Source organism: Sitodiplosis mosellana, unplaced genomic scaffold, assembly GCF_009176505.1.
Source record: "Sitodiplosis mosellana isolate CC-2019 unplaced genomic scaffold, AAFC_SMos_1.0 Smas_scaffold_6226, whole genome shotgun sequence".
NCBI lineage: Eukaryota > Metazoa > Arthropoda > Insecta > Diptera > Cecidomyiidae > Sitodiplosis > Sitodiplosis mosellana.
Window position 1 is genome coordinate 14,236,271 of NW_022601467.1, and position 24,633 is coordinate 14,260,903.

A 24,633-nucleotide genomic window follows, 5' to 3' on the forward strand; every position below is an offset into this window, starting at 1 on the left:
ACTCACATTTATGATACTCTCGTCGACGGTGAAATGGTAATCGACAAGGATAAAAAGACAGGTCTAACTATACCCAGATATTTGATATACGATGTTGTGTGCTACAATGGGGACAGCTACATCGAGTACGCTTTTTTCTCGGAAACACTGTTCAGCCGTTTGAAATGTATCACTGAAAATATCATAGGTACGAATCGAATTTCCTACACTTCCTGAATTCCAATAATCCATGATAAACATTCGAATCCAATCTGGAAATATACTTACATAACTATCATTTCAGCTCCTCGCCACGGAGCAATGCAACACCGTCTTATCAACAGAGATCGCGAACCATTCGGTGTTCGTGCCAAAGAATTTTATGATGTGATAGCAGCGAAAAAATTGCTCGCGCCAAAATTCACCGAGTCTCTTGGCCATGAACCAGACGGACTCATCTTCCAGCCATCCCTCGAAGTAATTAATTCATCAATTGATTTATGTTAGCATTGAATCGATCAAAGCGAAACATTAACATGTTCTTCGTTTGGTTTCAGGCTTATATTCCAGGCCAATGTGATGTAGTGTTGAAGTGGAAACCACTGACCATGAATTCGGTTGACTTCAAATTGAAGATTGGCACAGAAAGTGGAGCTGGGTAATTGCCAATTCAACCCATCTTTTTACATCCTATTCAACTCAATTTTTTTGTAAACTAACCGCATGTTTTGTTGTTTCATTTGCAGTATTGTAACGAAGAAGGTTGGTTATCTATATGTTGGTGGGCTGGAACAACCGTTTGCACAGTTCCCAAAATTATCGACACAGATTAAGCAATTGGACGGAAAAATAATCGAGTGCAAATTCGAGGACAATCAATGGAAATTCATGCGTGAAAGAACTGACAAATCGTTCCCGAACAGCTTCAAAACGGCCAAGGGTAACGATTCCACATTCCTGTTTTTTTTTAATCATTTTTTTCTCGCTGAATTCGTCGTAATTTTCAATTTTTGTTTGAATTTTCCATTGCAGCGGTATGCGAAAGTATTAGAAATCCGGTAACAACCGAAATATTGGAAGAATATATTGAACGATGCCGATACAGAGAATTGATGCCACCACCACGTCATCCGCCACACTACTGATCAATTCGTACTATTTGAACAAAACTCAAAAACGACCCTGCCCTTCCAAAACAATGACCAATTAACATCTGTTACATTAAGATTGAAATGTACATCAAACACCCCATTTTGTACGCTCAAAACTATCATTTTTTAGACGAAATCAAGGAAATGAAGTGGCAAATGATAATGAATCATTTAGCCATCAGGCTATTTTTGTGTTTAAAACAGAACAACAACAGCAAAACAAAAATATCGTGAACTTCTCTAAGTTAAAAATTTCTTTATTTTTTCATCTCATATTTCGTCAATCGCTTCATTTTCTGTAATTGGCAACATCAATGAAAATGCACATTATTTTATAAATTGATGCATTGTTAAATGAATGAAATAAATTTTCATGTTAAACGAAAACCAAAAGTCTTTCTTCGAATTGTTTTTCCACACAATTACATTCATAAGATGACAATTAATTTTCAACTGAATTTTTTTTTGTTGGTTATGTTTCATTGCCATACATTACCATTTTTGCAGTTCATCGACTTATTGCAGCTGAAAAAAAAGTGTCACCATTTTTGTGAACGAATTCCAATTAATATTGAACAAAAGTTCTAGTTCGTGGGCAATTCGATTTTACCAAAAAAAAGAGAAGAATAAATCAGATCACCAATACATTTGTGTTTTTCTCATTGAGTTTTATTTTATTAATTTTTGTATCTTTATTTCGAATAATGGTTTTTCAAACACAAAAAGAACTATTAAATAAGGGGTAAATTGTTTCAATGATCATTCAATTTAATGCAAAATCTTTTTGGGGCTATGATTACATCGCTCGCAATTATAGATGTTTAATATGCCAGGAGTCAGCTATGATTTTTGTTTTGTTTTTGTTTCGTAGTGAAAGTGTTTGTTTTTTTTTATGCCCAAATTAAATATGCTGAATAGTGATGCGAGTCGTTTAGAAGCCATCGTCATCGTCTTCGGCCATTTCCTTAGCCAGTTCGAGATCCTGTTGTTCACGTTCTCGTCGCTCTTCGGCACTTTCCAAATCTTTGCCATACGATTTTGGTGGGTATCTCATTGCCTTAACACTTTGATTGTGCAGATCCAAGCAGAATGAGATACGTTGATGGAAAGCCAATTGTGGATCACGTGTACTGTACACATCCATGCTTTCTTTGCTGCGCATGTAGCCCTTTTCCGGATCGATTGTTGCTTCGATGACACCATCACGGATTGCCTTGGCGACAATGAATTCAGCATCTTCGGCACTGTCCAAACCCAGCTTCTTAGCAATATGTTCGGGTGAAATGCGCGAATACGACAGACCAATCGAACGAATGGCCGTTTTGATGACATTGTGACGCAAACGGATGATCAGTGTGTACGAATGGTCCTGTTGGAATTTCGGTGTGAAATTTTCCAAAACCTCGCCGAAACGTTGCAAATTTCCCAAACGAACGGCTTGTGTCAGTTGAAAGTATGGGATGAGCGAACGACGCAGTGCAGCCTGTCGAAAAATTTGACGCTCAGGAATATTACCTAACAGCAGTTCAACGACAATGATCAATTTCTGAACTGTTTGTCGGAAACCGATAGCAGCATTCTGTGGTGATTTTCGCAGTGCCTGCACCAAATTCTTATGCGCATCACTGTATTCCAATTTTGCACCTTTGATACGACCTAAGTAATACAAGAATCGAGCCCATTCGTTATTGCTGGCCGTTTCCGGGAACACCGACTTCTTGACCAATTTATCGGCCTGATCGTACAGCGAATAATGCAAATAGTTCCGCAGCAGGCAATTGATGAGCACCGCTTGACCCTCAAAATCGTTACGCAGTGTGGCCGTACGCAAGCGATTGTGCAGGAAACTGCGAATATTTTCCAATGTATCGGTCAATTCGGCAACGCGTGAATAATAGAAGTAGATTTTGGCCGCAATCAAATCCAATGTACGGCGATTTTGTTCGACAATTTTCTTGATCAATGCATCGGAGCACGCTTGGGCTTTGTCCAATTGCGATTTGTCGAGCAAAAAGACCAACACCAACAAATGTAAATATGCGTCAACTTCGGGAATTGGTGATTTAATGATCGCCCGTGTTCGTTGCACTTCCAATTCTTGGCCCGGTTGTAATGCATCCAAAAATTGAGTGATTGAATCACGTTCAGCACCAGCTGGGTACAAATGTGCCGTTAAATTGCGTAGCACAATCGTATTCAATTTGCGACGAGTATTTGGCAATGATCGCAACACACGCAGTATGAACCGTGGCTCCTTTGTCAAGACAGCCTTTTCGATTTGTCGACTATGCTCACGAATCTCTTGCACGGCCGCCAAATCCTGTTCGCGCTTCTGATTTTCGACGTCTTCAGCGCTCTCCATTTCAACATCTTGTTGTTGGGGCTCGTTTTTCGCAACCATTTCTGTTAAACTAAACCTGGAAATCAACAAAATGACAATTAAGCGTTCCGTATCAAAATGGGAGTAAGTATTGCAATGCGCTTATTTATTTATGGAAATGAAAATTGCACTTGCGATCGAATTTCATTTAAAATATTTTCACCTACCTTTATTGTTTTCTCCAAAATAACCTCTGTTGCAAACAATGCTGAGTAATGATATGTGACTTTATTATTTTGCTGTGCTAAATGTCAAATCGCCGCATCAGCAATTAGTATGACTGAATGCCACCAGAGTGTATGACAACACAGAGCCAAAATGAAAATAATTATCAATAGATGGCGCTCGGGATTGGAGAAACAGACGATTGTTCAATGGAAATATGATACGATTTTTTATGTTTTTTTTTTTTGAAAATAAACAGAAACTTTTGAAATAATGAAAAAAAAACTTTGTAGGCAAAGTAGCTGTTGATGATTTACGATTAAGTTCGTTAGAATTAAAGCCACATTTCAAATTGATGATGGTTGAGTGTTATGAAGGTGATATCCAAGATCGACGAAAATCTGACACAACTGAAAAAAATTTCAATACACATAACAGACATACGCGGAAGAGATGTAACGAGACCGATTCCAATTATTCATCGGTTCAAAACCAACAGATTTTCCCTCACAGGGAGTTATTGCGGTCAACTTCATATTGCGTCAGAAAAAAATGAAGGTATTCAAATTGTACAATTTTACACAGTTTTACTGTTGTGATCAAAATTTTCGAACCATGTTGAGCGAATTACGTGACTTAGTAAAAGTCACCATTTTACCTTACTTTAAAAAGTGAAGCAGCAATTTGGAAGTCAGTCTTTGGGATCAAATGGAAATGTATGGAATGCGAAATGTATGATGAAAATGACAATCCTCAAAAAAAGCTTAAAAATAGTATACACTAATTACTTTATTATCTTAATTATTTTTCATATAATTTTTTTTCCTTTCTTTTCAATTCTTGCACAACATAATTTCATAGAAATGTTCAACAACAAATATTCAGTTAATGTCATAAAATATATCGAAAAGGACAACAGAGAAAACAGGTCAAAAACTCCAAATTGTTTCTGTTTGGAAAGCCGTTGTGAGCTGGATTGATTTCAGTTGCTCATTATTATTATTTCGAATCGAGGTAGAAGGTCGTTGATTTTAAATAATTGCAAAAAAATCATTTGTATCATAAGAAAATGTATTTCTAGAATTAAAAAAAGAATGGAGTCATCGTCGTTGCTGATGCAAAGATACTTTAAATTAAATTGATGCTCTGATAAAAAAATAAGACGGACATAAAATAATAATGAAAATGATTTTAGGATTTGTTTTCATCAATTCCATTGTTTCTGAGCTTCATAGCAAACACATTTATATTTTGGTTTATAAATACATTGTACAAAAAAACATAACAAATAGAAATATCAATTCGTTTTTATTTTGAGAGAGTTTTCAATTCAAATATTTAGCTGTACTGAATACACCAGCAAATGGTTTGGTTGAATGTCACCAGAGTGTATGATAACACAGTAGTTTACTACGAATTATCAATAGATGGCATCAGTCGATTCGGAAAGGAATTTGCGCATTTGATATTTAAACAAAATTTACGATAATTTTCAACTGCATTGTAGTTATCAACAGAATGAAAAAAGTATTTACAATCAAAGGTTACATAATGACGAATGACTGATTGATTTTTGCCTTTCTTTAAATACTCCGCCATACACATATGCACATTGCATTTCTATCTGTATTGTGTGAATGAACCCGACACAATAAAATTGAGTCGAATAAATGCTTATAAAAAGAGAATCGCTGCCTCACATCGCTATTAGACACACTAATCGTTGGATTGGCATCACCGTTTAGAATTCGAATTCTATTATTCCCATAAATTTTTAATCGATTTGGTTTTTTTTCTGCATCACAATGGTTGATATAAAGGCACCGCTAGTCAGTTTGGAAGAGATGGAATATGAAGATCCGATCCAACCACCCAACAGCCTACGACGACCGATTGCTGTACGGCCAATGGTTTTAATGGGCAGCGGTCCAACAAACCCATCGAAACGCGTCACCGAGGCACTATCCAAACCGGTCATGGGGTTGTACACCGAGGAATATACCCAGGTAAGTTTGTATCAGCTAATCCGAATCGGTTTTTGTTTGTCTATTATTGTTTTTCAACAACTTATTGTTTAGTGTTGGAGGAAAATCAATTTTCACTTGCATCGTCAATTCAATCATAATTTATCATCCGTGCAAAATTTTGATTTCATAATATTCATTGAGAAATATATTTTTGATAAAATTGAAAACTTTTCCCAAATTAAGAAATCTAGTTTACTTCAAAGCCAAGAAAGTTTCTTTTCCCACAAAATCGAGAAAAAAAATATTTCATTATTTTCTCCCGAAAATTCCCTTCATATCCGGATAAATGAATTGTGATCGAAAAATGTTCAATCAAAAGAAATGAACGGCACAAAAGTTTCTCCAATAATCATCCGGTAAAAGAGTGTTAGGTGTCTCACAACCTATGACTTGTATTGTTTGTGTGTCGCCTGTTTATTTCTTTTTTTAGAAAATAATCAAATGCATTAGCCAGACGCATGATAAACTGTGAAACCTACCGCTTTACACAGACGCACACAACGATTATATGGTTGAACTGTGTTATCAATTGACAAATTCGTTTATTTCTCTATTTTCGCTATGTCTTTTCCCTTTGATGTTTGACAGCATCTTCTTATCGGTTGTTATTATAACGGCATGAGTACTTACAAATTTCACAGAGCTATTGCTCTGCTAAATATTTTGTTTTGTTTGACGACAAATGCGTTATCTCACGTTTATCAACACGGAAAAAAAATTGTTGACACTTTTTTGTAGAATATCTTTATTTTTGTATTCTTCAAAGGTGATTTTTTTTGTCGCTCGGAATTAATTATGCTAAACTTGATTAAATTAACAATCGATTGTAATTGTTGTTGTTATTGTTTAGGTTATGGATGAAATCCGTGAGGGTTTGAAATATTTATTTCAAACACGGAATCCGATCACGTAAGCCTTTTAATTGCATTTAAATCCTTTTTTCTAAGGTTAAAGGCCTTTTATTTGCATTTAAATCCTTTTTTACTAAGGTTCTGTGTTACTGGTTCTGGAAATGCTGGCATGGAAATGGCACTTGGCAACACGCTGGAGCCGAATGATGTGATTTTGCTTTGTGTAAGCGGTACATTTGGTTGGCGTGCCGTTGAAATAGCCAAACGATATAATGCCGACGTACGAATTATTGAGAGTAAATTGGGAACAACTTTCAAATATGAGCAAATTCGTGCTCAAGTGGTGTTGCATAAGCCAAAAGTTTTATTCGTCTGTCATTGCGATTCATCAACCGCTGTGCTTCAAAATCTGGATAAATTGGGTGATCTTTGCGAACGGTAATTACGAGCGACTTATTCACAGAGAGAAAAAAAAAACAAAGCGAAATCATAACAATTATTTGATCTGTAGAAATAATGCATTGTTCGTGGTTGACGCTGTGTCTTCGCTTGGAGCGGCCGAATTGAATGTGGACGAATATAAAATTGATGTATGCTTCAGTGGATCGCAAAAAGTACTGGGCGCTGCAGCTGGCTTGGCACCAATTACATTCTCCCCCCGTGCTATGGAGGTAATTGTTAATCGTAAGGTACCATCGAATGTGTTTTTCTTCGACACAACATACATGAGCGAACTGTACAAGTGCACCGATAAGCCACGATAGTAAGTGAGAGGCGATATCAAAAGGAACTGAAAATAATAATGGAGACGTCATCAAAAATGTATTCCATTTCAATTCTCTCACAATTTTAGCTATCATCACACGACTTCAGCACCACTACTCTATGCGCTGCGCGAAAGTTTGGCCGAAATTGTTGCCGAGGGTTTGGATTTATTCCGATTGCGTCACGCCGAAAATGCACAACGATTGCGTGAAGGTCTCCAGAATATTGGCCTAGAATTGTTTGTGGAAAATCCGGAACAGCGCAGTCCATCGGTCACTTCCGTTCGCATTCCGCACGGCGTAAAAATGGAAAATGTTATCAAGTGTATGATGGACAGGTATGGGAATTGTACTTACTACATGTTAATAATCTCTATTTTTCCGGCTTTAAATAGCAATCAAGTTTAATTTTCAACGTTTGCTTGTTATTTTCTCTTTCGTTGCTGTTATCGCTATTCGGCTCTACGTTTTACGATTTGCACACCAACCCTGGCACAGACACTCCGTGGAAATCTCGCATGGTATCGGCCATACGAAGGGAATCATTTTCCGTATTGGTACCATGAACTCGAATGCAACACACCAAAAAGTCGATTTGGTGCTAAGAGCACTCTATGAAGCACTAAAAGTTACGGCTAATTTCATTGCCCCACAAACGAAAGTTTATTACTAAAAAGCGCGCACTGTAAATATATTATACCATACACTATATATATACCTATATCCATGAACTATATGGCCGAAATGACCGCCAGATCTAATGCCAAAGATTATAATCGAATTGGAAACAATAAAACGCGTTCTTTGTTTTGTTTTGTTTTTTTTTCTCTGTATTTAATTTTATTTTATTTTTCATACATATATTTATTTGTATTTCTCACTATTATTCAGGGCGTCCTGGAAAGGTCGCGCGTCGGTTTTGCATTTGGGTGATTTTGAGTGTTGTTTATGTTAAATTTTATATGCGAATGAGTTTTTTTTGATGTGACAGCGAAAGAGAAACGGAGGAGGTGATATGGATGGATGGAGGGAAGGAGGTAGAGAGAATGAAAGAATCTCCGGATAATTCATTTCCATACAACGTCCCATGAAATTGTCTATTGTTATGGTTTCAAATAAATATTTCATTGACATGCGAATGTGTAAATTGTGAAACAAATATTGAATTGGATAACAAGCGAGCCATTTTGTTCATCACATTAAATAGATTGACACGTCATCATATAATAATTTATTAATATTTGAATATAATTATTTTCTGTTCTTTCTGGTTGTTGATTTGGTTTTTATTGTGTTTTAGTTTTGCTTTGATTTGCATTGTTTTATGGAAATTGGAAATTGTTCGGTTTTTCTGGTATGTTTGTGTGTGTGTGTGTGTGTGTGTAATGATGCCTAAAATATACGTTAGCGCATAATTCTCAACGAATTGATGGATAATTTAAATTCTGTTTGTCTTAAATGTGTTCAAAAATGGTTCATATTTCTGGTGAACATTGCACACATTTTATTTCGTCCTATACATACATATCAGAGCTGTAGATTCATTTGCGGGAGGGGATGGATCGTTGTTATTTAACAGAAACCAACAATGAAATAAAATCGTTTACAATTACTAATTATGAGTAGAAATTAAATGTTTTTTTTTGTTGTTGCATCAAATATATGATTATTGTCTATTCTAATTAACTAACTTTTTTTTTGCGTGTTTCACATTTTGGATTACACATTGCACTTCAACATATTGTTTTTCTTATATTATTTTTGTAGACAAAACAGGAATTTGTTCAGTGAACCGAAGTACATAAACCATGGTAACTGTGTTATCTGAATGTTTTGTAATCGAGAATAATAATTTGATATGGTCTCTCTCATCAGCACAAACAATAAAAAAAAAGTTGCCGAAACATTGTGTTCTTTCCTCTCTTTGTTTGTTCAACGATTGGGAGAATTTTCCGTTTTTTCTTGTTTGCTTTTATTTTGTGTGCCAATGTAACCTAAACCGTTGATAATATAAACAATCGGACAAGCAAGAGCACGCGCAGGATTATGCATTGAACTAATATTTCAATTGGAGCCTTATTTTCCACGTAAAATTGCCCACGTTTGCCCTTTTTTTCTGTTTGCTTGTGGCTACAATATATGAATAGTACCTACTGATATTAGTTTTTAACAGCAAAGTCTATTCGACAAGTAATTATGCTTATATTCTAGTGATTTGTATTTGTTTCCTTCTTTTTTTCATCGGATATGGTTTTTGCTACATTTTACCAGCATTTTTATGGACTGTTCACTTCGAAAAAAAAAAAAAAAATCAAAGATAATGTGTTCTGCTGTGTGTCTTTAAGACAGTGGGTCATAAGACACTGTCTTATCAAATTTAAGGAAAAAAAAGGATCAAATTTAAATGACACAACAAACGCTTGGTTTTTTTTCTTGCTAAAAAATATTGCAGTTCATATAATTTGGCAGTAACAAAAAGTGGAAAACGCAATTTCATGTTAAAATAATTTGTAAATCACAAAATTTAAAATCAATACCGATAACTTATAGTTGAACGCGAGATAGGGAGATAGAAAAAGAGGGTTAGAGGAGCATTTGAGGCTCTAAATTAATTGATTTTACAAATGTACTATCACAAACCTACAATGCACTAATTGATAATTTATTCATTCATGATCAGCCCGTTAGATGTGTGTTGCATTTGATGCATGGATTGTGTATGTGTGTGTGTGCCGCTTCGACTGTAATCCGATGCTCATTTGTAATTTAATACAAATAAATCGCATTAACTACTAATCCAATGGTTTTTGGTTCAATACATTGTTTTTTTTTGTTCTGTTTTAATCTTGTCTCATATATCCTAATTTAGTGTTTGTTTGTTTTGTCAAGTTTCCTTTTAGTTCTTTTAAATCCACCATTTCATGTATAATTTCAATCGCGACACAAACCGCATTCGAATGACACAGGGTTGTTATAGAAAAAGAAAGCACATTTGAGAAATGTATTTACGACAGAATCGTCAATGTTCTTCAACTATGCTATGTTTATAATTTGTCATTAAATGATGAATGGAAATATTAGCACTTGGTTAAAAGTCTTTTTCGGTGAATTAAATTTATGTGAAAACAGATCGATTTGGCAAAATGGGCATTCAATCGATAAAACGTTGAATAAAACATGAAAAGCTCATTTTTCGTTCAATATACGATTTATACATACCGATCGAGCGATAAGTTAAAAGCTATTTTGGTAATTTTGTTCATTCTTCCATTTATGTATTGGTTTAGAGAATTGTTGATTGATTAAATTAAAGCTTCACGTGTTCCACTCATCGTGATAGAACTTGGAATCCAATGAATAATTGAACGCACTAATATCATGTTGTTAAAGCAAAAAAAAAACCGTGGAAAAAAGCAATAGCACAGTATTCGTTTTCCAGCTGCATTCTATATCTCGAGGTGCAACAGAAATAACCAGTGCCACACACATGCACGCACACATCGGCTCACGGTGATGTTCTTGCGCTCTCGATGTTATCGTTCGTATTTCATTTCTGTGCTTCGAGAGATATGCTTTGAGCTGCTGTTTTTCTTTTAGTACATGTCCTAAATTTAGTACAATATACGCTAAGACTATTTTTTTTTCTTTTATCTCATTACTTTTATTTATTTGTTTGCATTTACGATTTTGCTGTTAAAAAGATATTGTCCTGATTTTTTGTTACTTCCCTTTATTTTCGATTTTGAGTTTAGCTTTTTCATTTATCCTATTACATTTTAGTTTTATTTTTTCCTCTTTTAAATTAGATTATTATTTGTTTTTGTTCACAAATTCTGGCTAGTAAATTAGATCATTATTTTCATAAGCTTATTATGAATAAATATTCAATGCACTCATGCCACATGTTAGCGGGCACTTTTGAACGCATATGAATTTAATAACACATTCCCAAAGAGCGGTTTAATTATTTTTGGTTTATCTGTAATTTTTCATTTCATTTCTACAATAGAAAAAATATTACATGTATTGAACAATTTTTTATTTTGTAGTTTTTATGTTTTTGTGTCGTTTGTTCATCAGCTGATGTCAGATGGTTTTAATGATGGGTTTTACAAGCTAGCACACTTTTTTTCTTCTTCTGTTTGGCTCAATTCGAAATGAGAGTGAGTGTTTTTTTTTCTGTCTGGTTTCTAAATGTGTACATCTGCTACGGATTGAACAACACAAAGATTTTACCAATGTGTCACTATCCAAAATGCATGGTGTATCCACGGTAGTTTTTTTTTTACTGCGACGCTCTCATCGTTAACATCGCAACAAGCCTGTGAAGTGGATATCGTGTTTCCCGTATATATAGCCAATTATGTCTGCTTTATTGCGGTATTTATTTGGTTTCGTTACGTTTATTGTGTGCATTTTCGAATTTCAATCAGACGCTTTGCTTGCCGTACGTAGAAAAAGAAGTGAATTCCTTGGATGGTATGCAACGTGGTTAAGATGAAATACGAATGAAGAAACATTTATCGTTTAGCGTAATATTCTGTTTAACCTAAAATTTTATGTGCAATTGACATGCGGCATCAGGCCTTATTTTATTAGTGTTTAAATTTTTTTTATTTGTTTGTTTATTCACCAGTAATTTATACAAAAAGAATAAAGTAACGATGGTTATTCAGCTTATCGATTGATGGATAGATCGATCGATGTGACAATAGCTTTTCTTGTTAAAGACAACAAAAAAATGGGATTCTGAGTGTAGTTTCGATGACAGAAAATCGATTTTCGTTACAACTATACGGAAAACATAAACAAATTTCCAATGAAATAAGTTATCTGCTATATGTTTATTTTCTTCCTTCTGCAAACTGTCTATTCAACTTTTATTCCACTTTTATAACTAAAATTCTGTTCTTTCTTACAGGTACGAAAATAGTGAATTCTAACGAAAACAAAGTAATTGAAACAAAATCTCTAATTGATATTTGGTGATTTGTGAACAAATTGACTGTTCCGTCAGTAACAAAACGAGTGTTCATGAAATGTTCTCGTAAAATATTCCAAACAAGCGAATCCGAAATGCATTTTGTCTGGTTTTGGTTGTGGTGAACCACATAAATGTTTTACATTTGTGGGTGAAAATTGGTAAGCCACAATAAAAAAAATTGCCGTTCTCTTACTCTGTTGTCTTTTGTGTGAGTACAATTGGTGCGCACACACCATCCGAAACAAAGAGTTTTATCAACATTTCTTTCTCGATCTAAAAAGAGTTTAAGGAAGTACAAGTATAATGTTCACTAAAACAGTGACTTCTGTATGTATCACAATCGTCAGCAGAAGCAGTTTATTTTTTTAATATTTTTTTTTGTTATATCATTCATTCTTCATGCGAAGAAAAAAAAATCACTTTTTCACATAATTCTGAAGCTTGCGAAAATAGTTACAAAAGCTTACAACGTTTCTGTATTCAATTTTTTCATTTTTGTTAATTTGTTCAAATATGTTGGTTTGTTTGATATATTTTTCTTATATGAATGCTAGTCAGTTTGTGGTTGGGAATGGGGGTTGTTGCTCTTGTTTGCAAGAGACACTTAGCTATTCTTTCCACCTTAATACGTTATCAATAAATAATTTGACTTGGTTATTCTCAAAGCATCTTCATCAGTTGGTCTATATAATTTGCGATTCATAACTCGGTGTTATTTACAAAGAAAAAAAAAACAGAAACGCCTCAAATTGCATAAAGTAATAATGTATTTTTTTTTAAACTCAAATTGTCTTACACCCTATAAATCTGTCCTTTCTTTCGGTTTTTTTCCTTGTCTACAGAAGATTTGTCTCATTTTTTTTGTCTACTTACAAACATAAACGGTTATACCTATAATAGTAACGTGCAGTTGCGTTTCTCTTAAGTCATTGTCAACATTTGTCATTAAACTAATTTACTCGTCTTAGATCATCGGATTTTCCTAGTCATTTTATTTGAATTTATTCTTCATTTTGTCCTTGAATGATTCTCATTCATTTTATAATTATTATTTTTTTCTCTTTCTTCTTCAACATACATCTTATTGCATGCAAATATTTACAGATAATGTACAAAAAATGCGCTTTCATTCAAGCTTGAAAAGTCACTTGATCCGGCGATAAATGTGATTGAGTTTCAACCAATTGACAGATAAGAGTATTTAAATCTCGATTCAAATAACTATTCAAATTCATAGATATAAAATAATCCTTCGTTTGCTATTTATTTCTATTTCATTTTCATTTTTGAATGTTATTCTCGATAAATGAGGAAAATATCATTCATTTTTACAATGACTGAATGAATGTCCACTCCGCAGGCCACGTGTACTAGTTAAAGATCAGTTTGAGTGTATTTCTTTTATTTTCCTTCATTTTTGTTGTTGTTGTAGTTTTTTTTTTGTTTATTTCAGAAGAAGATTGTCTTGTTCATTGGGGTGCTCTCTATAAAGAAAAAAAAATTCTTTCGAAGAATTTGAAAAATAGACTCGCAGACTTGATTTCCTTTGTATTTAATGTCTTTCTATTACATTTTATTTAAGATCTTAAGTAATATTTGAATACTGCCAAACGAACGTTCAACATTCCAATGTTTTTGGTGTGTTGTCAGTGTAAAAATGCAAGTATTTATTTCTTTTCTTCTTTTGTTTTTTTTTTTGTTTGTTTGCTTTTATTTCTTTGGAAAACGAAGAAGAAAACCGAATTCGTCGACATCTGAATTACCTGCTTTCTTTTGTGATGTTTGTTTGAGAATTTCAATTGAGTTTGTATACATAACATGAATTTCACTCTATATTCATCCGTTTGAAATGTACGCCCATCAAGCAACAACAACGCAACAACAACAAAAATATATGTATACGTCGTATATGTATATATAAAGCGGGTCAATCAAGTGTCGTTATTATTGCTTTTAGTGTTGCTATCGTTTTCTTGTTCGTTTTCCAACAATTAAAATTAAATCCGAAGCACATCGGCCACGGAAGAGAATGCACGCAATATATCATGTTTGATATTCTTTTGGGGGGCTCTGGTTAGGAGAAACAAACACGATATTGTCGCACATGGTTTACAATTGTTTTTTTTTTCTTCTATGTTTTCTGTTTTCGTTTTCGGTCGGTGGTTGCTTTTTTCTTCTTCTTCTTTTTTTTGCTATTTCTCATGCCGATGCAAAAATTAACAACGTGTAGAGCTTTTTTATGCATGGTATACACAACGCCAATCGTTCGTGTTATTCGAATGAGAGACATTTTTTTTTCGACGGGCCTGGGTTTGTTTTTCCCAGGGTGATTTTTTTCAAATGTGATTTTCCACAGTCGGGTGTGATATCATTCGAATCACATGAAGTCATGTGACGCATTGGTGAAATGTGATTTTACACGCTTTGATATCAGATCCGATTTTTTTTTTATCCGTGTATGTGTGTGTGTGTGTGTCGTAGTGATTTTTATGTCACAAGAAAAATGCATAATTCGGACGATTTTTTGCTCGGTTACCGCGTTCGGCATTTAAGGAATGTCAATTAGTTTTGGAATTGGAATATCTTATGTTGATCGCATGTACTCTAACTCTTTTGCAAACGTTCAACAATTTTCCTGACAAGAACAACAGCAACAAGAGGGGAGACAAAAAAAAATTCATTTGCATAAACCGTTCGGACCGGTTGTTGAACTGGAATGCATGGTGCTGTTGAGAGAGGGGAACGGGTTGATGAAAAAAAAATTGCACATTTATTTTGTATTACATTCGGGATAATCGAAGGGCTACAGCGCAAAAACATGAAATTACGAAATATGCATGTCGTGCAAGCATTTTCATCAATCAATAAATGTTATGCATTCGAATCGTCTGAGCACGTGCACAACTCTTTGTCGTATATTTTTCGTTGTTGCTGTTGTTGTTGTCGTCATTTTTTTATTCCAGCGCGCGAAAAACTTTCTAATTAATGGTCCAATTCACGGGCACTGCGACCAAACTACTCGAAATCGTAATGAATGATTTTATTGTTGCTTCGTTGTATGACAATTAAAATTGCACACATACAAGCACCGTAAACTCGTCAAATGTTCCCTGCACAAGAGAGAAAGAGACGAGGATAGAGAGGAAAAAAAAGAAGAACAAAAAATGAAAACTGAATCAAAAGGGAACGTGAGAGAAAAAGAATAGCAACATAACGCCACATGTCGTTTTCGATGGGTACCGTCAGCTAAGACTATCCAACGTTGACACAATAAACAAATGAAATTTAAATCGCTCTCGCGTTCACGTGCAACGAATCGTTTGTAATTAAGCAAGTGGCTTTCACTATAAATACATAAATAATGCAGGCTTTTCCAAACTGAAATTGAGTCAAATTAAATATGACGGTTGTGTACTGCTATCGATTGCAATTATAATTCTAACCACCACCAGCACCACCACCACCGTTGCCGTTGCCGCCGCCATCATTGTAGATGGCTTCGGTTCGTTCGGTCGGTCACGGAAAAATAAGTCATCGCTGCTTCATTGATAAGCCAGTGTAAAATTGTTAAGCTTTCAACAGCATTGGAAAATTATCCATTGCAATGTCATGATGGCATTTGAGATAAGCAAACATGACAACAACAAAAATCGCTTAGTCTTTCTGCAGCGAACGGCTTGGTGGAGAACAGTTGTCGTTGTGTTCATTTCGTCAACTGAAAAGGAGCAGAGAGAGAGAGAGAGAGAGAGAGCAAAGAGGATGATGTGAACAAATTAGTTAACGCTCCATTTTTGTTTATTTTTCGGTTTATTGCCAAAAGTCAAATAACCACTATTTACCTTAAGTATAAATCGATGTTTTATCACTCATTCAATCAAATCGTTTGTGCTCTCTCTCTCTCTCTCTCTCTCCATCCCCGTTTCTTGCTCAATAGAATTAATACAGCAATCGAACTATCGTCAATGCAACGTTTCGTTGATGGATCTTCTTTTTTCTTCCTGGAAATGGCAAACACAATGAACACATTAATTGAACATATCTCGAGAGTGATACGAATACAGAACGAAAAAATCAAATATTTGCTCAGATCACTTACGTGTCTCCGAACCGCATATTGGCTGAAGATGAAGAGAGGCGCAGATGAATGATGATGAGTGCAGTGCATACGAAACGTATTCGAAATATGTATCAGCATTAGTATTTGATTGAGTGTTATTTTATGTTGAATCAATTGATCGAATGGCGGACACATAGTTCAAAGATTGACACAGTTGCCGTGTGATATGGAAATTTGCATATTTGCTCATTCGATTTTTCACCCTCTTTCATTCGTAGGAGCGACACAAAAAATGGCAACACTTCATAATGAATTGAACCGATTTCCTGACATGTGGCTTTAGCGTTGCCGTATGGCACACGGAGGTGAAACGAGTGTGTACAACTAGAGTTGTTATAAAACGATGTCAAATGGGGATTGTAAATGTTATCAATCAAATCCACTTAATTAATAATGCGTAAAAGCTGGTGTTGATGCATTGAGTGGTGTTTAATTCATGCAGTGTATGCAATTATTTAAAAAAAAATCGTCTCTTTTTTCCCATGCTATTTAGCCTTGTCGTTATATTAATTGTGAAATGTTGTCGAAAAAGGAAAACAACAAACAGATGGAGAACAATAAATGTTCCAAATATCCACTGGCGACATGTATCGTAAAGAATTTTAAACCATACTCGAGCGTAAGCTACTGCACGTTAATAGTTTTTACAATTGGTTCGATTCAATTTGAATTAAAAGTGCCATCGAATTTGGATAGTTGAAACTTTTAGTTCGAATTGAATCGCTTAATGGACACACTTGATGGAAGGTAAAAGGCATGGAAACTGGGAGGATCCTTGTTTACCTTCAGCAAATGCATATCATCCAAGATAAATGTTGTGCTGAAATGTTGTGAAAACGATTGGTTTACATCCAAATCGGGATTAACAATACATTTCAGTTTATGACATCGAGAATCGTTAGCGAAATGAGATAGACATTTTCATTTGTTTTTTTTTTGTTCATTCATTCCATAAAATTTTTATCTGAAAAGTAATCACAATTCGCTAAGGATTCCATGTCGTTCTGTATTTTAACACACACAATTTTTGTATTATTTTTTTTTTCTTTATCTATTACATACATTCCTAACTGTTTTTTTTCCTCTTAGTTACTTAAATCAAACTCCGTTCATGTCCGTTCAAAACATATGAACACCAAACATTATGAATTTTGCTAAATATTCACTTAGAATCTAAAAAAAATTAACTAACCCCTAAATTATTGTTATCATTCAACATATTGGTTTGTGTGTCTGTGTGTGTGTGTTTTTTTTTAGTTTTGTTTTACTTCAAATTTTGTTCTTGTCTTCAGTTGATATCTCATGGACTAGAAATATTTATTTACAAAATACGTTTTTTTGTTTTGAATTTTAATTCGATATATTTAACAAATATTATTGTCTATTAAAAGTTTTGCATGCCTTTTTTCACATCTATAAATTAGGTGTGTTGCATGTCACACATTTCATTCATTACATTTGTTTTGCTGTTGCCATCGTCATCGTCATCGTGTCCGTCCACACACGAACATATATGTGTTTGCATGTATGTATGCGTACGATGTGTGTGTGTGTGTGTGTTTTTTTTTTCTTCTCCACACTTCGCGTTAATTGCAAAAGCATCTGCATTGGAATTTACACGAATTAGACTCTAGTTTCACTGACACACATTCATGCAGCCATAACATAAAACTGTCATTCAAATCATAGCGGGCATTATAATATTCACACCAATGCAAATGAGTGTACAACAACAGTGTTATGCAATGGATTACATCGAATTATCGTATTTGATGCGACAAAAGGATATTCATGTCGACATTTTCACTCTTAATTAAGCTGCGTTTATTTATCATTTTAACGAAATGCTATGTCGGTTTATCTTCTTCTTCTCCCGTTTTTACGCTTTTGTTTCTGCGGTATTGTTGTTATTGGCATTAAATTTACGTTTTCATAACTTTTTTTCTCTCCCATTTTTGTAATGAGTTTCTTTGCTGTTTGTTATGTAATTTTTTTTATTGTTTTTTTAATCATAAGATCAATACACAAAATCTCAATCCGTTTGTTTCAATTTTGACTCAATCGAAATTGATATGTTCTTCACTCCCATCATTTGTTCTCTTCAACCTATTCTTTTTTTTACGTCTACCTCTTCGTATCGTCAGTTCATCGATAACTAATTTTTCTTTGCTCGAATCAAAATTGTTTACTATTTTAACCCTAAATGTCTAAGTAGCGTGGACCGTCTAAGATTGTTTTTTTTTCTTTATTTTGTTTTGGATATCGATTTCAAGTGTATTGCCGTTTTATGTTCCGCACTTTTCGATTTAACTGAAACATTTTGAACATTCCCCATCAATGAGAAGAAACAAAAATTTCATCGCTATCTTATCGCGCCTTTTTTTTACTTTTCCCTCTGTCGGTGTATGCACTTCAACTTTTTCCCTTTGATAATCATTTCGGCAAAATATTTTGACAAGATCAACACGGAGTGAGGGTAGAAAAAGAAAGGTTTTTAAGCCAAAAAGTCACATGAAGCAAGCGATAAACTTTTATGTTCATGTTCTGATGTTGGTATGCGAAATTGAAAGAGAGCACGCGCGCTCATTCGTGTTTATGTAAGAAATTTCGTGCAGCGTTCATTTGTCTCATCGCCCTCTATTTCACTTTACACGTTTACGTCATGTGTAAATCACCTTTCAAGATACGCATAAATGTTTTCTTAAACTGTTGATTGGCCAGTGCATAACAGAACGGATTCATTGGACTATTTGCATAACATAAAAAGTATGAAAACATATATAGATGCACATTGGTGCACGGTGGATCCGAGCAAAATCCTTCGACCAATGCTAGCACATGATATGGTGTCCAGCACGCAACAAATGCACCTAAAATAAATGAAATCGTTCGGAATGCTTTACGTGCCCGATTTTCAGACTTTGATTTTGGCCGACCGCCCATCAATGGAATCTTTTTGCGACCTTTCAATCGTTTGCCAATCGATCGAATAAAATCTCGTTTGCTAGACGCTTTGTCAGTCGATGATGCCGGTTGTGATGTGCTCGATGCGGCCGGTGTGATTGATGTGATATTTTGATTTTTGCCTGTCAAATCGATTGTTGTCGTTGTTGCTGTGGCTAGAGTCGTTGGTGCGTTTGATGTTTGTGCCAGAATGGTTGTTTTCGAACAGATGCTGTTGGTGTCGGTGCTGGAGATTAGGCGCTCGTCAATGGCAACGGTTGCAACGGTGGCAACGGTGACGCCACTGACGACTGTGTTTCGCCGTTGTTCGGCCGTTTCGTCCAAATTCGATTTTTGTGTGTTAATCGCATTAACAATCGTTGTTACCGGGCGGTCAGTTTTTTCACTTACATTTACCGTGGTATTGTATTTGTTGAAGGTTTCCGTTGATGATACGGCTATGGAGGAGTGATATTCGTCCGAGGTTTTCAGTAAAACGGTTGGTGATGGTTGCTGTGATTGAGCGGTCGCTTTGATCAGTGCCTTTTGTAATAGTGATGGATTTGCGATATTCTGACCTTTGGCTGGCGACACATTTTTCGGCGGCAATATGATCGTTGTTGGTGGACTCTCATTTTGTGGCGACGATACAACCACGGAACTTTCATCCATGAATCGTAAATCGGCACCGTCCATACCGCCTAAAATGTCATATGTCATGGTTAGCTCGCTTTGGCTGCTCACTACAAGGCTACTGGGTCGATCCGATTTGATTGACGGGCTCTTTGACGTGGCGTTTGGGCTGCCTTGGAAATCATCGGGTGGCGGTAGTATTTCGTGCGAAAGTTTTATCTGAGCTTGTTCGACGGGCGCTTGTGGTGGTTCGATATCTTTTGGTGATATCGGCGATTGAACCGGCGTTGGTAGCAACGGTACCATTTGCTGTTTAGACGCTTCGCTACTAATATTGTCTGAGTCTAACAGGCTGGCTTCGGTTATTTTTGGCATTGCCTCCATTCGGGAACCGGGCGATTTTTTCACCTGGATCGATTGATCTTTTTTGGTGACCGTTTTGACGGTACCATTCGATCGAGCCGCAAATACGGGTGCTTGTGCCTGCACAAATAGACCGGCCAATGAAGTGCGTTTTTTAATCTGTTTCTGCTGTTGGGTTTCTTGTTGTGCGCTTGGAACAGTGCTATCGTCATCGGAATCAAAGGCTGGACTACTCGATCGTTCACTCTTATCACCTTCACTGAGCTCCTTCTTCGCCTTTGGCCGCTTATTATCTACATTTTCGGATTTATGCTTTGGTACCGAAGTCTTTCTGGTCGTTGCCTCATTTATTTGATTTGATGATGATGATGACGTTACATTTGATGGTGGCAATGATGATGGGGTCACAGCGGCAGTCACTTTTTTTATTTGAGTATCTTGGCTCAGCAGTGTACTTTGATCTTTTGATATTCCAATGCCGGCCGCTCGTCCTGCCATCCCCGTCATTGCACCAGCCGACAAGGCAACCATTGATTGCATCTTTCGCTGTTTCGCCTCACTACGCTTCTGCATATCGTATGCCGTCTTGTAGATACCACCGTACAGCACAAACAGTACAATTAATGTTGTCCAGTAGTAGCCAATGATCAGTGCCTAGAAATTACACATTAAAATTTAATTTTTTTTTTCATTCGTTACAAGTAATCTCAATTCATCGATAGCAATTGACTCATTCGCTGACAAGCTAGTTGCATTTCTTATCACAATATAATTTTGTTTTTGATTTATGATCGATTCCAAGCACGAATACTTTTCCATGAATATACTCAACGGAAGCAGAAATATACGCTTTGACGGCTGAATCGTGCCAGTTTTGGTAAGAGCAGTTAGATTGCACATTTGTAATGGGCCAAAACACATTTCCTATGGTAAAATGCGTTAGATTGGTTTTTACAAAGATTACAAAGTGCAATCTAAATACTCTTACCGTTCAATTCGAGATTTCATGCTGCGACCAACATTTCCGGCTCCAAGCGAATGGCAAATCACATGCACCAAACCACTGTCGATATTATTTGATTGCAAGAATTTGATTACCGTATTGAATACAGGATCCTGCGAATGAAAATGGAAAAAAACACGAAAGAAAAAGAATTCCACATGAAAAATGCATTTATGAAATGGGAAATCAAAGATTCCAAATGTCTTCAAAAAGTCATGGAGGCAATCAGATCCCTATCAAATGATGAATGGGATGCACTCAAATTTGCCTTTATTGAAACGAATAGCAATGTTCGAACTCTGTTGATTTAGGAATTCTTGGAACAAATTCGTTCTTCGTAATTCCATCGTGATTGAAGTATTGAATAATAATTTACGTTTGATTACCTTTAGAAATTGGACGGTACATTCGCCAGGCAGCAAATCACGATAGCCGATAAAGTGCTCCCATCCAAAGATTGATGTAAAGAATAAGCAAGCCGGAATGACCCATGTGATCGATACCATCCACAGTACTTTTTTCTGCGTTCGCCAACTGTGTACAAATTTTGAAGTGATGTAAAGAAACTTGGGCTTAGCTTTTTGAATATTTTCCGATTATTTACCTGCGATATTTAGCAGCTATTTTGACGGAACAAAATCGATCGATTGTTATCAGTAGAACCGTGTATTGTGATACGAGGCATACAGTAAAATCAACAGACAGCCACAGGTCACACAGCAGCGGTCCCAGATCCCAATATCTTCGCAGTACATACACCGTAAAAAATGGCATTGAAACCGTTCCTAATCACATTTAACGGCGAAAAAATGTAGGAAAAATACTTAAAATCAATGAAACAACAAGAGTGGTACACACACGCAGGGAGCGAAAGACATAATTCGTTTTCATTTCGCGTGTGCAATAAACATTCAAACTCAATGATTTCAATGTGAACGAACACACGTACACATTGTAAATAAAAGTAAAACCATAAAAAGAGGCAAAACGCAAGAGAGAGAAAGAGAGAGAAAGAGAGAGAGAGAGAGAGAGAATAAGGGAAGAGAAACGTAGTTACCTATGAGCATGTCAGTTGCCGCAAGTGATGCTATAAAGTAATTACTGGGCTGCCTGATACTTCGATCCACAATGAATGCTAATAAAACTAAAATATTGCCACCGATCGTGAGTATCATACAAATTGCTATGATGAGCGCAACCATGATTGATTGCCATAATTCAAGTGCTGGCAGCACCGGTTTGATTTCATTCGCTAGGATATTGGTTGCAGTTCGGTTGGCTTCGATTGTTGCATGTATTGTACCATTTATATAACTCCAGTCAATTAAACTATCGTTGTTTGTCCATAAATCGTTACCATCGAACAAAGGTCGATAGACTGGCAGTCCTAATACTCGTTGACATTCCGGATATTCGAGAAGTCGATTGTAAAGTTTCTTGCAAATGCGCTCCTGTTTCTTTTTCAATTTCCTGCAAATGAAGACAAACCAAAATGACACAATAATGATAAGAAAAATAATCAACATAATTTGATCAAATGAATCAAATTTTGATTGGCAGCGAACGATGGGATTAGCGTATTTCAAATAAACATTTTCCATCCCATCCGAATATCGAGCCGAAAATCGCCTCTTTATCTACTCATCCAAATGACATTATTCATTCAAGTGGTTCAACATGAATGCCATTCGAATGAAATGAGACCGCAAAATATGATGAACGCATTGGACTTAAGTGAGGAGAAAATAATATGTTTTTATTTAACAATAACGGCAACATGAAATGAAAAATAACATAGAAACATGTTCATAAATGTTTTGCAGTATATTTCGATTCAACGTATTCAAGTGCCAACAATGTAAATTTGCAAATGGCATGCTATGCGTCGAGAATATTATTAATATATGGTAAGACAAGAAGCACAGAACGCAAGTGGTGTATCAGGAGTTGTTGTGTGTTGTCGAGAATTGGTGTTGCATACTCGCAAACTATCAGATTGGGTTCACATTATCGTTTTGGCTTTCCACCCGTCGCTGCGTTCAGTTTCTCTCAGTTGAGCCATTTCGTCGCGCGACACATCTTGTGCACCCATAGAGAGCATATAGAGAGCCGAACTGGTTTCGAATATTGCAATCGACACAATTTGCTGATGCACCACGTCCCATTGTTCGGTTGTGAATGTTTTCAAGTATTTTGTTTCTTCCATGTCGTCAATTTCATTCATATATATTAATTCATTTTCTGCTTTCAATGGAATTTCCCATGTAAATTACAATGTGGATTGTAACAATGATTGCAAGTAAATATCGTGAATATGCTGCAGAAAATTATTATGGAAGGAATGTGAACGCAAATAATTTGAAGACTGCGGAATATTCAAATAACAACAGCAGCAGCAGCAGCAGCAATAGCGACGACAAAAACAGCCAACAAACTCTGAATAAATGGGAATGTTGAAATTCGTGAGCATTGCATATAGGCGATAGCAATGCAATGGTTGTGTTCTGATTGGCACATCAGCATATCGCACGTATACCTGTGTGACGTCTCTGTGCACGCAACATCGAATGCGTTTTTCGTACATTCATTCAAAGTCAACGCAGAAAAGACACAGCCCGGAAAATGTGAAAAGACATTTGAATCATGGTTCTATTGTACAATTCGGCTTCACATATATATTCAAATTTTCATCTCTATCTCCGAACCGGATGTTTGTTTTAATGATATCGTGATAGGTAGTGTGGTAATGGTGATAGTGTCGGTATAGAAGGAAGCAGAGTTGCTTTTGCAATTGTACTGAAGCACAAAGTTTTAGCTCGAAATCGTCGTTCATTTAATTCAAATGGGGGAGGGGTGGATGAATGTGTATAGGCGACTATCGTCAAGCCGCTGGTTCCAAAGATAAATCGCAATTTCATCTGGAATGCGTAAGCCATAAGTGGGCCCAGAGAATAAGAGAAAGTGAGATAGGGAGAGAGGGAGAGAGAGAGAGAGAGAGAGAGAAGAGATGTAATCCAAGTAGTAGTCAAACAACAAAGGAATTTTGACTCTTCCGTTTATCAAAGGCACTAAATAAATCTTGTTCCGAATTGTTAAAGCAACCGAAAATGTCTAATTCAGAGGAATACAGAGCATCGCCTTTCTGCACTTCATGTTCACAGTTCAGGAGATTCCATTCAAAGAGCATTTGACATGGCAATCTGAATGCGATGGCAAGAGTTAATTCGATTTTATTAACACAAATAAATATTTTCCAACTTCCACCATAAAATG

At 35.8% G+C, this 24,633-nt stretch overlaps 4 protein-coding genes across 4 annotated transcripts in view; 2 read left to right on the top strand and 2 right to left on the bottom strand.

Annotated features, from left to right (window-relative positions):
• Positions 1-3: 3 nt before the first annotated feature.
• Positions 4-1,517, top strand: LOC129579476 (mRNA-capping enzyme-like; the record flags this gene model as incomplete). The annotated part of the gene is made up of 5 exons (XM_055469584.1): positions 4-187; positions 284-456; positions 537-637; positions 726-919; positions 1,012-1,517. Coding segments are annotated over 5 exons (765 nt in total), but the record flags the coding sequence as incomplete, so codon positions are not given.
• A 260-nt stretch (positions 1,518-1,777) lies between these two features.
• LOC129578681 (probable 26S proteasome non-ATPase regulatory subunit 3) lies at positions 1,778-3,787 on the bottom strand. The gene is made up of 2 exons (XM_055467592.1): positions 3,678-3,787; positions 1,778-3,547 (listed from the first exon to the last, which is right to left on the bottom strand). The coding sequence occupies exon 2, from the start codon at positions 3,529-3,531 to the stop codon at positions 2,062-2,064; it is 1,470 nt and encodes a 489-aa protein (XP_055323567.1). The 5' UTR covers positions 3,532-3,547; positions 3,678-3,787; the 3' UTR covers positions 1,778-2,061.
• Positions 3,788-5,294: 1,507 nt separating this feature from the next.
• LOC129578683 (alanine--glyoxylate aminotransferase-like) lies at positions 5,295-8,150 on the top strand. Its single transcript, XM_055467594.1, has 6 exons — positions 5,295-5,681; positions 6,553-6,611; positions 6,692-6,991; positions 7,065-7,316; positions 7,407-7,655; positions 7,816-8,150. The coding sequence occupies exons 1-6, from the start codon at positions 5,481-5,483 to the stop codon at positions 7,988-7,990; spliced, it is 1,236 nt and encodes a 411-aa protein (XP_055323569.1). The 5' UTR covers positions 5,295-5,480; the 3' UTR covers positions 7,991-8,150.
• An 8,246-nt stretch (positions 8,151-16,396) lies between these two features.
• The window catches only part of LOC129578682 (uncharacterized), a 114,822-nt gene continuing 106,585 nt past the window's right edge, over positions 16,397-24,633 (bottom strand). The window contains exons 4-8 of the mRNA XM_055467593.1: positions 22,418-22,830; positions 21,965-22,145; positions 21,747-21,894; positions 21,456-21,473; positions 16,397-21,011 (exon numbers count right to left, since the gene is read on the bottom strand). Of these exons, the coding sequence (XP_055323568.1) occupies positions 19,074-21,011; positions 21,456-21,473; positions 21,747-21,894; positions 21,965-22,145; positions 22,418-22,830 (2,698 nt within the window). The 3' untranslated portion in view covers positions 16,397-19,073. The remainder of the gene's footprint in view (positions 21,012-21,455; positions 21,474-21,746; positions 21,895-21,964; positions 22,146-22,417; positions 22,831-24,633) is intronic.